Source organism: Gobio gobio (assembly GCF_949357685.1).
Source record: "Gobio gobio genome assembly, chromosome: 6".
NCBI classification, from domain to species: Eukaryota; Metazoa; Chordata; class Actinopteri; order Cypriniformes; family Gobionidae; genus Gobio; species Gobio gobio.
In genome coordinates, this window is record NC_137102.1 from 25591239 (window position 1) to 25608483 (window position 17245).

General features: G+C 39.4%; 1 protein-coding gene across 4 annotated transcripts in view; it reads left to right on the plus strand.

Annotated features, from left to right (window-relative positions):
- gpt (glutamic--pyruvic transaminase) overlaps positions 1-8566 on the plus strand; it is a 37194-nt gene extending 28628 nt beyond the window's left edge. For all 4 annotated transcript variants that reach the window (XM_079820182.1, XM_079820183.1, XM_079820184.1 and 1 more), the window contains 4 exons: positions 1569-1743; positions 2120-2275; positions 2352-2464; positions 6203-8566. In XM_079820182.1, the coding sequence (XP_079676308.1) occupies positions 1569-1743; positions 2120-2275; positions 2352-2464; positions 6203-6293 (535 nt within the window). In that variant the 3' untranslated portion in view covers positions 6294-8566. The remainder of the gene's footprint in view (positions 1-1568; positions 1744-2119; positions 2276-2351; positions 2465-6202) is intronic.
- Positions 8567-17245: the final 8679 nt, after the last annotated feature.

Below are 17245 nucleotides of genomic sequence, written 5' to 3' on the forward strand. Positions count from 1 at the left end.
GGCGCTGTTGCTATTTTCCCGGCGGGATAAATGGCTCTTGCGCCCGGCGCAAATCTAAAATGGGTTGGTCGGAAGTAGCTTCATTATTCATAGGTGTGGTTTGGGCGTAACGTGAATAAACCAATCCGAGCGTCATCCAACATTCCCTTTAAAAGCAGGTGCGCAAGTTCCATTATGGATTGCTATTATTATGGCGTATTTACCAGGCGCACGCCAGGAGCGGTTCACAGCCGAGGAGACTGATGTGCTTGTAAGAGCAGTGAAAGGCAGAGAAGTGAAGTTGTAATGTTGTACATTATGGTAAAGGTGATTTCACAGTCTTTTTTTTTCAGTCTTTCAGTTTTTTCAGTTTTTCAGTCGATTTTTTTTCCTGGTTCTTGACGGACAAACCAATTTGTCAGATGTCCTTATATACATATATGTCTTGCCACTATTGGGCAAACAGGTCCTATTTATTTATTATCCTTAATTATTACAATTAGCCTGAATCATTTGTAAGCTAGATTTATGCCTATTTTTTCACATCTTCGTGGCACACCACAATGATTTCCGTCATCTCATGTGTTAATATTTTTTTAGTGTAACAATTTATGATTTGCAAAAATAACTGTTGCATCTGTGTAGATTACATGAGCAAAGTGTATGCGCGTTGTGCACGCTATACATTATGGTCAAGCATGCGCCCTTAAAATAGCATAATGAACAACGCGCAACGCGCCACTGACTTTAGACTAGGTTTTTTCTGGTCAGTGGCGCAATTGTTTAATGGAACAGCAAAATAGCACCAGGGATTGTTTGCGCCGGAACACGCCTCCTTTTTTGCGCTGAACCGCCCAGGTAGCGCAAGTTCATTCACTAGTTTAGCGACGTGCTTCTGTGGAGGGAAAAGCGCGCTTTGCGCGGGTGCAAAATAGGAATGACACATGCGTCGGTGTACAAAGTCAATTGCGCTGGGTGCAAGATAGGGCCCAAGATGCTTTTCAGTTTTGTTGCTGATTGTGACCAAATACCTTTTGTTATCAGCCCTGCAAAAAATTTGAGCTATGCAATAGTGCATTCTGTTTACTGCGCAAGGCTTAACACACTAAAGGAGGCTGCCTTATTCTGAATGACCTTATTCTACATCTCTTAATCCTACCCAATCCCTAGATTTATCAACTACCTTACTAACTAATAACAATGTGTATTGTGAAAAGCGCTATACAAATAAATTTGAATTGAATTGAATTAATAATCAAAAATTAGTTAGGTTTATTGAGGCAAAAGTCATAGTTAATAGTAAGAACTGGATCCTAAACTATAGTGTGACCATTTTTCCTATTGTACCAAACTGGTATCAAACCGTGACCTCAAAACCTAGGTACGTACCGAACTGTGACTTCTGTGTCCCGTTACACCCCTTGCATTTACACAAGAATCAATGTATGAAACAATATGCTCAAAAATTTATTTTGTGCACAGAAAACAATCCAATAACAATGTAGAATTACATGTGTTATATAGTTTATACATAGTTCCATATAATGTACTTTATTTTCTAACATGCATAAATAAACACACACTTTCAGATGTGGTTTTCGAGGGGGATACATGGAGGTCATCAACATGGACCCAGAGGTTAAGGCTCAGCTCTCTAAACTGGTGTCAGTGCGCTTGTGCCCACCTGCGCCCGGACAAGCCCTCATGGACCTGGTGGTCAACTGCCCTCAGCCCGGAGAACCCTCTTACCAGACGTTCATGAAGGTGCCTTCCTCTTTCCAGTAGACAAACTAACTTGCTGATGTACAACTCTGGTTATTGGAAAAGTTATTTCCAAGACATTGGGTCTCATTCACTGATAAGTGGATAATTGGATAAATAATTGGATTATTCGTACAGGAGATTTTATTGCGTAAAACGTATGTATGCACATGAATTGTGTGTTAGGATAGATAGATAGATAGATAGATAGATAGATAGATAGATAGATAGATAGATAGATAGATAGATAGATAGATAGATAGATAGATAGATAGATAGATAGATAGATAGATAGATAGATAGATAGATAGATAGATAGATAGATAGATAGATAGATAGATAATCCAGTTTTTCATTCCTCTTCCTCTGTGTTTTGTAGGAGCGAACAGCTGTTCTGAGTGCCTTGGCTGAAAAAGCCAAACTGACCGAGGAGATTCTGAATACAGTGCCAGGCATCAGCTGTAACCCTGTGCAGGGAGCCATGTACTCCTTCCCCCGTATCACCCTACCTGAACGCGCCATCAACGAAGCTAAGGTTGGTTTGTGTCACATGTTCTTTAATGCTTCTGATTGACATGGTGGTTCATGGCTTGTTGTGTGTATGAATACAGGCGAAGGGTCAGGCTCCAGACATGTTCTACTGCATGAAACTTCTGGAGGACACCGGGATCTGTCTCGTTCCTGGCAGTGGTTTTGGTCAAAGAGATGGTACTTACCACTTCAGGTCAGTGTTGTGTGTCCTCCAAGAGTTTTCCACTTTCTTCTCATGGTTTGTACAGGGAATTGTTTACACAATATACCTAGTGGACATGAAATATTAAGCAGTGACAGCAGTTCTTTTAAAGTCGTGAAACTGAGTGTGAGTACAAGCTTGCAGTTGGCTCTAGAAAAGGGGCGGAGTTTAAGCAGATTAAAGGGTTCATGAATTGGGAAATCAACTTTCCCTTGAGCTTTTGATATATAAAAGGTCATCATAAAATAAGAATATCCTGTAAGTTTCAGAGCCAAAACCAGGGTAGAAAATAGCCTATTACTTATTCATTATGATGTTTTTGAATGTAAAAACCACGTAAACATCATACGTTGACCTCAGACAACAGTATAAAAAAAGAGAAGCCAGTTCATGACCCATTTAGATGATTGGAGAAGTCTGATATACATCATTACAGAGAGGTCTGTCACTGGAAGATTACAGTATGACAGGTAAAACGCATGCAAATTTGTTCACAATTATATCAATAACATGCAATTAGAAAATAAATAGGGTATTTTTCATTTCATGCCGAATTCATTAGACGTGCTGTTGAGCTCCTATTAATTGAAAAGCTACATGGAATATTTGGTAAAAAAAAAAAAGAAAAAAAATTGTCACACCCGCATAGTTTTTTTATTATTATTATTTGTATTATTATTTGCACTCCTCATTTAATATAACAGAAATTATTTTAATTGAGAAGCTATATGGAATATTTGCAACAACAAAAAAAAATTGTCACACCCAAGCGGCAACCTCCCACAGCTTCACTTGAAGCCAATACGGAAGCGACTTAAACTGCAATTCATCGACTGGCCACTAGGGCTTCCACAACTGGCTTCCATTTTTTTTACAGTCTATGGTCACACCACCAGTGTTGGGAGTAACGCGCTACAAAGTAAAGTGTTACTGTAATTCCACTTTTGGTGGTAACGCGCAAGTAACTAAATATTTTTTTAATCAAGTAACGCAATTACAATTACTGAAATTTAAATTAGTTCGTTACTCGCGTTACTCTCTTTTGTGAAAAATGAACGCTTGCAGACAAGAAGCTCAGATCTAGTCCCTAGCCTGGCCCGTGCTTTTTTTATCCTCCCTATTACACATTGTTGCAGCCATTAAAATAGTTCATTTTTGTTTTTAATGTCAAAGTAGTTATATTTCGTTTCTTTATTAGGTTAATTTAGAAAAATGTTTGGAGCATTTTTTTGTTTGTTAAAGTTATTTTTTTAAAGTGACTACCAGCCCGTCGGCTGACAGCGAGTTAATCCAACGCTTTAGCCTCTCAAATCAACACTTGACTTGTCTTGCCTATAATAAAATCCATAGATATCAAACACTTCAAGCATCACAATGTTAGTTTAAACTATCACTACCACCACCACCACCACAGTAAAAAGGCAAATTTGTATAAGTTGAGGTAGACGTAGACGCTCACAAATGAAACGGGCTACACAATCTAAAAAAAAATATTTAAAAAAACCATGCATGTTGTCTTACCATACACCTCTCTGCAAAATGAATATAAATCCGATCTTCAATTTCCGTGCTATATGCACATTTAACGGAGTTCACGTCAACGAAAGCCAAAGATATGAGCTGCGTTTCATTTATCAGTTAAAAGATAAAAGACCCCAATATGAGAGAGCGAACTATGCACTGCTAAGATAATTTAGTCTCATTAGTTTTAATGAAGATTTTCGTGTTTTTGAGCATCTAAGACTTCGCCTACTTTCAGTTTCACTGGTGGCGGTTTGCATGTTGGCTTGCGGCGACGCGTGTTGCACCTTCCGAATTGGTTTGTTTGAGTAATCGGATTTAAATCCGTCTCGAAAAAATCTCGGAAGGCATTTAGGCTACTAGTCTGGTCTTTTCACAATCGGATAGATATCTGGTCAGAGAAAACGAATGAAGGGACCAGGTGTAAAAAGGCGATAAGTCTCCCAGGCTATACTCTACCAGCTGCGCAAAAGGAATGCTCGCTGCCGCTGGTGGACGCTAAAGGCCAATTTATACTTCTGCGTCGAGTGCACGCAGAGGGTACGGCGTACCCTACGCATAGACGCGTTGGATACGCCGTAGCCTGACGCGCACCTCTCCAAAAATGTAACAACGCGTCAATTCTACGCGGACCGCACGCGCTGTGATTGGTCTGCCAGAACCCTTCCCTCAGGTCAATAAATAAATAAAAAATCTGCGATAGGAGTGTGTGTGTGTGTGTCCAGAAATTGGATGATAGTTCCTTACGTCTGCTATAACACACTATTTTGCAGTCCAGCGATTCTTTATGGTAGTAAATAAATACATAGATCCGCTGAATATAGTTTATTTATTTTCTCATTAAACGCCTACGGCGTACACTACGGCGTACACTCGACGCAGAAGTATAAATGGGCCTTAAACACTGTACTACTGCTTGATTTGAAGTCCTTTTGCCCTGTTGATTACAATAAATAGGTCTAAAAATTATGTTTATTGTGTTTGACGTCAGTACTGTTCATATTTTACATTTAAAAAGCAGACATAAAAGTAACTTAAAAGTTACTTTCCCTAGTAACTAATTACTTTTGATATACAGTAATTGGTAAAGTAATTAAATTACTTTTAAAAGAAGTAACTAGTAACTGTAACTAATTACTAATTTCAGTAACTTGCCCAACACTGCACACCACACACCTTTTTTTTACTGTATATATTTCTATTTGCAAATAGTCCATGTAACTTCTTCTTACGGAGCCCCCAAGGGAACATGGTAATGGAAAAAAATATTAGATTGGAGAAATAATTACATTTAAATTCTTTTGTGTTCGCTCGCAAAATTTTTGCGTTCTTGGAAAAGTATTGGGTTTCACATAAAAACTTTGGTTGCAAAATCAATATAATGTAGTTTTTTTCCCACCTCATATTATTTCCATCACAAAAGTTTCTCAGGGAATGTGAGAGAATACAAGTGAGAGAATATAAAAGCATTGAAATATAATTTTTCCACCCATCTTTTTTTTTTTTTTTTTACAATAACCATGTCCCTTTAGTATGGAAGCTTGTTTCCGCCACAGAATAAAACATTTTAAAGGATAATTGCAACTTTTTAACTCACAATTGTGACTCGCAAGTCAGAATTGCGTAATATAAAGTCAGAATTGAGTTATATAAAGTCAGAATTGTGATTATATAAAGTCATAATTGCGTTATATAAAGTAAGAATTGCATTATATGAAGTCATAATTGTGCGATTATAAAGTCAGAATTATGATTATAGAAAGTCAGAATTGTGATTATATAAAGTCAGAATTGCGTTAAATAAAGTCAGAATTGAGATATATAAAGTCTGAATTGCATGATATAAAGTCAGAATTGGGTGATATAAAGTCAGAATTGCAAGTTATAAATCCAGAATTGCGAGTTATAAATCCAGAATTGCGCTATATAAAGTCAGAATTGCAATATATAGTCAGAATTGTGAGATAAAAAGTCACAATTACCTTTTTTATTTTTTTATTCTGTGGCGGAAACAAGCTTCCATACTTTAGGGGCTTCGTAGCTTCTCAATTAATATAATTGAAATTATTATAATTGAATAACTACTGTATGTGGAATATTTGCTAAATTTGTCACGCCACACAACTTGTATGTAATGAGTAATTTTGTGACATTAAACATTTCCTTCCCCTCCTCTCCATTCCTCTTCTGTGTTCTCTGCTTTACCAGGATGACCATCCTTCCTCCAACAGACAAACTCAAGACTCTGCTCCACAAACTGAAAGAGTTCCATCAGACGTTCACCCAGCAGTACGCTTGACCCAGTTCAGTCACAGCTCTACGACCACGACCTGCTGACTAAAAGTGCTACAACACATTAGTACCTTCTTAATGTTTGGTCTGGATGTGGCCAAATAATCACTTGAGCCCTAATGGACACTAATCTGCAACTTTTCCACTGCATTTCTGAACATCCATTTCTTTTTAATGTGGTATAATGTATAATGTATGTTAGGTTTTGTTTACACCTGGTATTAAGATGCGTTTTGGTCGATCAGATCACAAGTGGGCGTAGGAAATGCATTTCCGTTTACTAATCCGTCTCTTTTTTCGACTTTCGACCACTTCTGTCCTGATTTCTTCAAGGGGAGGGTAGATGGGCGGGTAAATGTATGGTATTTTTCAGATCTTTTGATCGAATGGACAAAATAAGCTCAGGCAATTTACATAACAAATCCAGAGACAATGAAAAAAAACATACAGAGAGCAGCTTTCGTTTCTGCTCTTTTGCGGCTGTTTGAAAACATTTGACAACATGAGCGTTTACACTACGAAAGCAATCCGGCCGAATGCATTTTCGACTAACTCTGGAAATGGTCGAAAGTGTACAAGCTCAAAGTGTTTTTAAGACCTTGTTTACACCTGTATTTAGCGTCGTCCACTTGTCATCCGATCATCCAAAACGCTCCTTATTACCAGTTTTAAGCAGGGCCTTATTGTGGTCCGTGAATAGTAAGATGAAAATAATGGTTTCTATTCAGTGCTTTGTGGCAGTTGTAATTATAAATGCATTGATGAATCAACATTCCTGTATGTGTAAATAACATTGATTTTATGGCAGATATAATACAGTTTAGATTAATATTTTTGTGCTGTTTTTGTTGTGCAAGCTCCTCACCACTAGAGGACACGCCGCTACAAATCACACTTGATCATGTTCTTGAGTTGAAGCCTTGTTTTATAACACCTCTGTCTCTCTCTCCCACACACAGAGACACTACTGAGAAGCCCAACTGCTCTATTCTTTGATGGTGTCATTTTGTTAATGAGTTAAGAGACATAATGGGATGAGATGCACTTTGTGAACTTCGTGAACACATCTCAGAACTTTTAAAAGCTAATTGTCTCTTGTCACCGCTTTGAGTTCAACTGAGCATTTTGACATTCTGCAGCAGTTTTAATTTAATGTTTTCACAACAAAAGTCATGTTTGGCAAATGCAGTGCAACAAAAATATTATCCCCCGGTTTCACAGACAATGCTTAAGCTAATCCTAGACTAAAATGCATGTTTGAGCTGTTTTAACTGAAAGAATCTTGCACTGACAAATCTTAAAATATGTCAGTGGCATTTTGTCGCAAGATGCACACCAGCAATGTTTTTTTCTTGGGCACGTTTATAAAAGTTGCTTAAATGTCCTAATTGAACTAAGGCTTAATCCTGGCTTAGTCTAAGCCCTGTCTGTGAAACCGGGCCAAAATATACACTACCAGACTAAAAAAAATGGGAATAATTGCCTTTTTTTTATGTTTTTGAAAGAAGTCTCTCCAGTCACTCCAGTCTTCAGAGTCACATGATCCTTCAGAAATAATTTCTCTTTACACCTGGTGTCTTTTTTGTCCACTTCTGACCACTTCTGTCCTGATTTCTTCGAGGGGAGGGTCTATGGGTGGGTAAATGTATGGGATATGATGCTCAAGAAACTATTATTAGTATCAATGTTGAAAATAGTTTTTGCTGCTTAATATTTTTTTTCCGTGGAACCACGAGTTTGACCAAAAGTTTGGTGTAAGAAAGATTAAAAAAAACATTTATTGAGCAAGGATGCATTACATTGATTAAAATTGACAGTAAAGACATCTATAATATATATGCTGTGAACTTTCAATTCATCAAAGAATCCTGAAAAAATGTATATCAGTTTCCACAAAACTGCAGCAAAAACTATTTTCAACATTGACAATAATAAGCATGATGAGCAGCAGCAAATCAGCCACTGTAAACCCCAATTCTCAAAATAACGAATTGGTTCAAGTAGGGTAAACTTAAATTAAACTAATTAGTTAAATCAAATCAACTTTCATGAGTATATAGAACCTTATTTTTATTTTATTTTTTTGAGTTCTCAAAACTGGCACATTTTAAGTAGTCTGAATTGTTTCATTGTTTTGAGTTTTATGAACTTTATTTTAAATTTAATTCTTAAAGGTGGGGTAGGTAAGTATGATCTAAAACACTTTTGTCCAAATTTGTTTAAACTGTCTTTATATGTCAATACATAATTAAAATTTAAGTACTCTGAAAAAGAGCGTATAAAAATCGAGTGACTCCAGACTTTTTAATCTGCAATAAACACCGCTCATTATTTTCGTTCGGGCCGAATCAAGTGATTGGCTTGGGCGCCTGTCACTCTCTCTCGCTACCATGGCTATCACCGCTTTTGCTCAGGATCTGCCCACATGCGCGCACCCCACTGTTGCCTAGTCGGGCTACTTCAAACACTGTTGCCGCGGGCTGTTTTTCATGTCCACGGGTTGAAGCGACCCCAATTATGTGATGTTTTGCCCCGGGATTTGCGAATTTTGCAGGCAGCCCTTCCAAAAAGACACATATTTTACCCCCCAAACACGATTGGGCTTGTTTTGTGCTAGTTTTGAGTAGCAATTGGGCGGATTTTGTTGTGAAAACCTGGCAACCCTGGCGCACCCGTTTGAGTTCAAGAGGCTGTATTTCTGCTGGACAGGTAATCTTTCATTTTGATTATACATTTTTTTGGTTTATGTTTTCATGAAGCATGTCTCACTAGCACACGTAGCTGCCTAATATAGCTAACATAACATTACTTAGCATAAAGTTACAATGTTATACACCTAGCGAGCCATTAGTAGAGATGATAAATACTCAATATGATTAGCTCAAGTTGATCGCTGTCGTGTTGAATTTCGCAAAATGTAACTTTAGAGAACAAAATGCATGTGTAAAAGCTAGTTCACTGATCCAGGAACTTTTTTTAGAACTAAGTTAGCTTTAGCTACTACCCTCAGTCTAAACTCTTTTGCATGTTCACCGGGAACTTTACGTGCACGTTTATTTCAGCCCTTGGTTTGTTTTTATATACTCTACCAATGTTTTTATCTTGTATCTGTGTGTTGTAGACACCGTGTTGTGTGTGTATTTTGAACTTTACCAGTATCGTTATTCTAGCTTGAGAGTGAGTACTAAAAGACATCTTATTTGTTTATATTCATAATGATAAAGTTAGATTTTTTTATTACATGTGATTCTGACATGATGTCACTACATGCACTCCGCTCCTTCTTCTCCGCTCGCCTCAGGTAAATAATGCGTCAGCTGAGCGGTCGGCGTGGCGCGTTCACGTGTTTTGGGGGCGTGGCTTTGGAAAGAGCCCAGAAGGGAGAAGGTGGAGTGAATGGAAATAATGAGCTGTCTTTAAAACCAGGGCTTAATTTGAGCCGGAACACGCCGGAACATGTTCCGGCACCTCCGATGTTGGATCCGGAACCTTTTTTATTGAATCCGGCACCTCAAATGTCACTATTCAAATTAATCGTCTAAAAAAAAAAAAAAAATACTATTTGTGTAGTGTTCAATGTTATTGGTTGTGTTCGTATTTATTCCCTATGAAAGTTCCATACATTTTTTTGTTTTTTTATGGAAGGGGAGGGGAGAGGGATGACGAAAGGTGAAGCACTTAAAGTGACACATGCTATTCGCGCTTGTTGTCGAGCCTTGAGATCGCTGTTAGAAAAATGCACTGGACACGAGGTGTAGAGAAAGAAGCAGAATCGAGGCCGGGGGCACTATCGATGCTGTATGGGCCGTTCTGGATAAATAGGATAACGACCTGATGTGTTTGTGTTGATTATTGGTGCATCATTAAAATAGCCTACTATATAGTTTTATATGAAATGTATCTACTATATGAAATTTCATTGTGTTTATTTAAGTCCCACAATAGCCTGTTGCTGTTTATCTGGATGGAGTGTTTTTCTTCTTTTTTTTCTTGGTTAATTTAATATTCCGAAAAATAACTGCTTGTGAAAACAATTCATGCAGTGTATTTTTTTACATTTCGCACCCGTGCAGTGCATGTTCTGAAATAAAAATAAAAATTGCCTTGAATAGGCTATAGGCGGCCTTGTTTGTTTTGCGGTCTATTGACGCAATGCTCTTCTGATGCGAGCCGCGAGAAATCCCTGGTCTGTTGTAGAAAGGATACCATCCAATGCAGCAAATATATTTAATGGCTAATGTATGCATAGGCCTATGCTGAGTTTAATTTATTTATGATTAGATGCGCTGCAGTTCACGCGCAATGCAACTGAACGCGGCGCACCGGTGCCTCCATTTCACGGTTATTATATTGTCTGTTATATTTGCTTTTTATTTATTAAATACAAGCAATTAGTTAATGCAACATTTACTAAAATTAATATACAATTTATACAAAACGAAATTCGTTTCAAAGAAAGGCTTTTTCTACAAAGCAAAATTTAATGAAAGTGGGAAAAAAATAATGTCACCCGAATACATATATATATATTTAAAATATAGGCCTATATTTTATTTATATATGATGCTCGTTATCGGTAGTGATATTGTTTATTATTGCAAATGTTTTTAATTTGTTTAATAAATCTAATAATTCTGACTGGGCATATCACTATAGTCATAACTTTTATTTCTATCTCAAATGATTTTTAATAACTTGGCTGAGAAAAAAAATGATAGGGGGTACGTTATTGAAAAAAGATTGAGAAGCACTGCTATAGGCAGTGTAAAAAATGTTTTGTTCCGTTACCTCCAACCTGCGTTTTGAGTCGCCGGATCCACCCCCCCTCTGCGCTCCGGGACCTCCCACTTTACAAATTAAGCACTGTTTAAAACAGTCGTGAGAGGTCTACAGACACTCAATTTTCATACTTTCTTTTTCAGAGTACTTACATTTTAATTATGTATTGATATATAAAGAAAGTTTAAACAAATTTGGAAAAAAAGTTTTTTAACCAAATCCTACCTTCCCTACCTTTAAGTTTATTTTAACTTCGACAAACTTAAAGGGTCCTTCAGCGCTGAGAAGATGAATGTGTATTTAAACTGGGTCATTTATTTAGAAGAAATGTGAAATCATTTTTGAATTTGGTGCCTTCTAGACTGAGCAAAGACAGAAAATGTATTTGTCTCATGTGGATGAAAGACAACAACTGCCAGAATGCACTTGCTTCGTTGCCCAACGAGGCCACGGCCACTGGTTATCACCACCCCACCGGCGTTTTGATTTTCATAGTTATACAATCATGTCATTCAGTTAGAGAATAAACACTACAATTAAAAACTGAACGTGTCTTTTCAATGACGTGTGAGTGAGCCGAACGAAAGGCACGGAACAAACGCAGCAGGAGTCAGATTTCCTTCATCACGAGAAGAGCTGAGGTAAGCGCATGATGGATGGAAAATATGAGGATCGCATATGGACGCTTAACTTTCATAAGAATTTGTTGAAAAGTTGAAACACTCACTTTGCTTCGTACCGCTCCGTTATTAATGCCCGATCCGAGCGGCCGTGCGCATTTACATTCTGTGAGTGAGATCCCACCCCTGCGGGACAGCATGCGGAACAGCTCCTACTGGTTGTAGTCTTTAGCCTCTGGTCAAAAAATCCTCAGATGACGCAAAAGGACGATATTTGCATCATCGGAGGATTTTTTCAAGAAATAAAATGCATAATTCTCTCGTCTCAGGGGGATATGAGGGGGGGAATACCATAATTTGAATATACTACCGGGTTTCTACTGATACAAAGCTTAATGCTAAATCGCTGAAGTAACCCATTAAATTGAACTGAAACTGGGCTGGGATTCCTATTTTGCAGCATGCTTTGCCATGACAGAAGAAAGGGAGAGAAAATGTTAAAATTAAGAGTTATTTAATGTTTTACGTGCAAGATTAATTGGAGGTTTAGTAGTGTTTAATGCTTAGGTATATGCTATTTTAGAAGTTATGTTTTTTTTGGAGGGTTACCATCATGGTGACGAGTAAAGCATGAGCTTAGCTTGAGAACAGGTAAGTTAAACATTCAAAATTCCAGTGCTCATTCTTCTATTGCCATACTATGCTAATGCTATCAAAGCATTGTGTTTCCAATTAGCAAGTTAGTGCTTTACTGAATAAGCTTACAAAGTTTCCACTACTAAAAATATTTAAGTTGATATGACATAATATTAAGTGAAATGAATGAGTTTGCTTACTCAAATAATTAAAGTTAAGAATGCAAAATACAAACTTGCTAATTGATATCAGGAATTACAGAATGTTAATTCTGAATCTCAACAATGACATATCAAATAATGACTCATAGAAATCTAATTCTTGATATTGAGAATTACATTTCAACTAGTAAAAACTATAATTCTTGATCTCTTTAATTGTATTTTCACTAGTTTAATGTCACCATAGGCTGCCATTGGAATTCAGTTGTTGATATCAAAAATAGATTTCTTACTAGTTGAAATTCCAGTTTCACACATCAGAAATACAATTATTACTAGTGGACATCATATTTATATATCAATAATTACGTGGTTACTAATAAAAATTTTAATTCCTGATATCAAGAACTCAATTTTCACTGGTTGAAACGTCTCGGTTACGTATGTAACCCTCGTTCCCTGAGGAGGGGAAGTACGTTAGTGACTAACGAATTGGGGTTTCGCTTAGAAGCCAATCATCTTCGAGAATTTAACAACGCCCAATGGCAGTGCCAATGCCATGGGCATGCGGAATTTGCATGCGTAACTCCGCCCCAACTTGTGGGTATATAAGGAAGTACGCTGGCAACATCGCATTATGTATCTGCTGCGGAGCCAAGATCTGAACTCCGCATTCCAGCAGCACAGCTGACGTGGCAGAGGAACGTACGTCTCCGTTCCCTCCTCAGACGTTCCCTTTAGTTCAGTCACTACGACGTACGTTAGTGACTAACGAATGGGGGTTCCAATATAACAGCGCCACTCAGCTGTTGTCCAGTGCCCTGCGTAAGTGTGAGATCCCGCCACTTAAGGCCGTAGGACTCCCACTTAACACAGGAATACCAAGGTACACTGGGAAGCATATCCCAGTGCGGGAATGCCAAAATGCCTGCCCGTGGGGAGGACTTAGAGGGTACACATATGACCCGCTGAGGGCTCCATATGGGAAACTCTAGGGTACCAGCCGAAGGTGGATTTTTAACCCTAGGGGTGGCAGGGACTTGCCAAGGGAAAGACACCTGCTCACTGAGGAGGCTTACGGTGGAAATACTCGTGTGGGGGTCGCCGGAGGGGAACCATGCACACGGGGCACCTGGCCAGACATGAGGGTCTGGGCTCGAAAGGGCAGACTGAACTGATGTCGGCGTCGACAGTGCTGAAGGAGCTCAGGGCTCTCGTGGAGCTCACCTGAGGGAATATATCACACGTATCCCATCCGTGGAGAGGAATGGCGAGCAAGCGAAGACACCTGAGCCTGGTCCATTACCAGCCACTAGTAGAGGCGAGTACATAGTCGGACACTGGCTCCACTCGGAGATTGTAGAATCTGGCGAATGTGTTAGGTGTCGCCCAGCCTGCAGCTCTGCAGATGTCTGTTAGCGAGGCGCCATGCGCTAGAGCCCAAGAGGAGGCCATAGGGATCTCTGAATAGGGTGGTAGGAACCTTGGGCACATATCCAGGCCGGGGTCTCAGGATCACGTGAGAGTTAGCCGGCCGGAATTCAAGGCACGCTTCGTCAACCAAAAATGCCTGCAGGTCCCCGACCCTCTTAACGGAGGCCAGTGCGGTCAGCAGTGCCGTCTTCATCGACAGGAACTTAATATTAACCGACCGCAAAGGCTCAAAGGGAGGCCTCTGCAGAGCACTTAGAACTACTGAGAGGTCCCAAGAGGGTACGAGAGGAGAGTGAGGAGGATTCAGTCTCCTCGCCCCCCTCAGGAACCTGATGATCAGGTCGTGCTGACTTACCTTCTTGTCCCCCAAGAGGTCGTGATGGGCAGATATTGCAGCCACATACACTTTCAGGGTGGAGGGAGACAGCCTTGGCTCCAGCCCCTCTTGAAGGAACGATAGCACGGACCCGACCGGGCATTTCCAGGGGTCTTCTTGGCGGGAAGAGCACCAGGTGACGAAGAGGTTCCACTTCAACGCATAGACGTGCCGTGTAGACTCTGCCCTAGCGGAAGTGATGGTGGCGACCACCGTAGGTGGCAGGCCACTCAAACCTGCTGCGTCCCGTCCAGAAGCCACACGTGGAGCTTCCAGAACTCTGGACGCGGGTGCCATAGAGTGCCCCGTCTCTGAGAGAGGAGGTCCGGTCTCAGAGGAATAGGCCAGGGAGGGGCTGTCGCAAGGAGTAGCAGTTCTGAGAACCAGGTCTGGCCGTGCCAATACGGGGCGACCAAAATGACCTGCTCCTTGTCCTCCCTGATCTTGCACAGTACCCGTGCGAGAAGGCTCACTGGGGGGAACGCATAAGCGTAGGCCCCGCGGCCAGTTGTGCGCTCTCTCTCCTCACTGAGATCACTGAGTCTCGACCGCGACATCGCGATGGTCACGTTCCCGCAGTGGGAACATGACACATCCACAAACACTGCCCGAACGTGCTGAAGCCCAAACACATCGAGCAGTGAATATGCCCATAGACAGCAACGGAGATCGATCGCACCCGGAAGTGCATGGGTGAACCGTCTTGAAAAAGATGTGCCAAGCGCAAGCTCTTTTTGTGAGAGGAAAGCTCTGCAGAGTGCAGAAGCGCCCAGGGAAACACACACACAGCTGTTGCAGATCACTGCATAGATCAGCAGGCAGGCAGCGTGAGATCACTGGAAACCGCCGTCACACCAACACCCTGGAGAACTGCTCATCTCGAAGACTGAAGAGAGGACTTCAGAATTCAGGCTTGCAGGAGTGAAGAAATGCTCTTGGCTCCAAAGCAGAAACATAATACGATGTTGCCAGCGTACTTCCTTATATACCCACACGGTGGGGCAGAGTTACGCATGCAAATTCCGCATACCCATGGTATTGGCACTGCCATTGGGCGTTGTTAAATTCTCAAAGATGATTGGCTTCTAAGCGAAACCCCCATTGGTTAGTCACTAACGTACGTCATAGTGACTGAACGAAAGGGAATGTTAATTCTTGATATCTGTAAATGTATTTCAACCTGTTACATTTGTTATTTCTGATATCTGAAAATGTTTTTCGGATATTAATAATTAGGAGAGTAATTTCAGATATCAAAAATGGCTTTCTAGTAACAATCACATTCATGATATCAGAAATAAACATTGCCACTAGTGACAATCGAATTATTGATATCTACGACTACAATTTTTACTAGAAGCAATTCAGTTGTTGATAGCAAGAACAGACATTTGCACTAGTAACCACGTAATGATTGATATAAAAAAAATATTATTTTTACCATAGCAAGAATTGTAGGCCTATTTCTGATATGTGAAAGAGCAATTTCAACTAGTAAGAAATCAATTAATCAACAACTAAATTTGAATGGCAGCCTATGGTGACATTTAACTAGGGAAAATACAATTACAGATATCAAGAATTATAGTTTTTACCAGTTGAAATGTAATTCTTGATATGATTTCTGCGAGTGATGACGTCATTGTTGATATCAAAAATTGCCATTGTTACTAGTAGAAATTCCTGATATTAGGAATTAGCATTTTAACAAGTGACAATTTAATTGTTGATATCAAGAATTCATATCTTGGGAATTAAGAAAAGTCAAGCTTGCCATAGCCTAGGCTACGTGACATTTTTTTATTCATTTTAACTTTTTTTACATTTCATTTATATGCATTTTTTTTCAGCTGTGCCTATTAAGTTTGATTCTAGAATGTTTGCTTAAAAAGTTTAATATGTCATGTATTATTTAGGCTACTGTTGATACATGAGGTGTTTCTTCTGGGGTCTTCTGGTCTTGGGCATTAAATCCCAGACTGAAATTCCTGACCCGGTTCTCTAGTGAGTCTATCCAAACTTTAAACAGTCTCTCATACTGTCCCTGACCTCTGTCAGCCCTTATTAGCGATGGGAAGCAGAGTCGGTTTTTTAATTAAGCCAAGTAGCATCTTGTTCGTACCCCCCCGCTGCCTTTGTCTTTGCACCTGACGACCGCCTCTAAATGCTGCCTCTTTTTGCTGCTCGATGATTGATCTCGATGTGCTTGTCTTAACAGGGAGTGACAGCAACAGCAGAGGCAGAGATCTAATCTGCCAGTCGCTCGTAGTTGAGTGTGGCACAAGACAATCACGCATCCAGAATATTCTAAACATCACAGTTCTGGATAAATTGAGAATCCCAATTTTTTTGTTTAACTTAAAATGCAGATCATGATTCTCCCACGAACAAAATGTGTAATTTACTAGTGCTTCTGACAAAATGTTAATTGCTGCAGTCTATTTAAAAAAAATGTTGAATTAATTTGAATTATAAAAAAAAAAAACATTTTTTCAATTAATGATTTCATGACTCACAGCTTGCATCATTATGGATGAATCAGGGTTTTTTGAATGAATCTCTTAAATGAAAGATTCAGTGACATAGCCTACACTCACAAAGGTTTCATTTCCTATGTGTTAAATAGTCATTCGTTTGTGGAACTAGTAGATGTTTCCCCAGAGAAAGTTATTGAAACTGATATTGAATTTGGTCTACAGATGATGCTTGGATGTTTTCATAGTTGAGATGGTTATAATCATCTTCACTTGCGATTATTCTTTTGACAAGTTTTATTTGTTAATTGGCAACCCTTTTAGCACTTAGTAAAGGAAAGCCTAGCTTAGAAAATCACACTGCGAGTACATTTACATGACAAGATGTAATAAAAATGGAAACATTTTTCATTTGCTTTTTTTGCATGCAGATGACAACTTTGTCAAAGCGATCCCCGTTCACACTGATCCACAAAAAA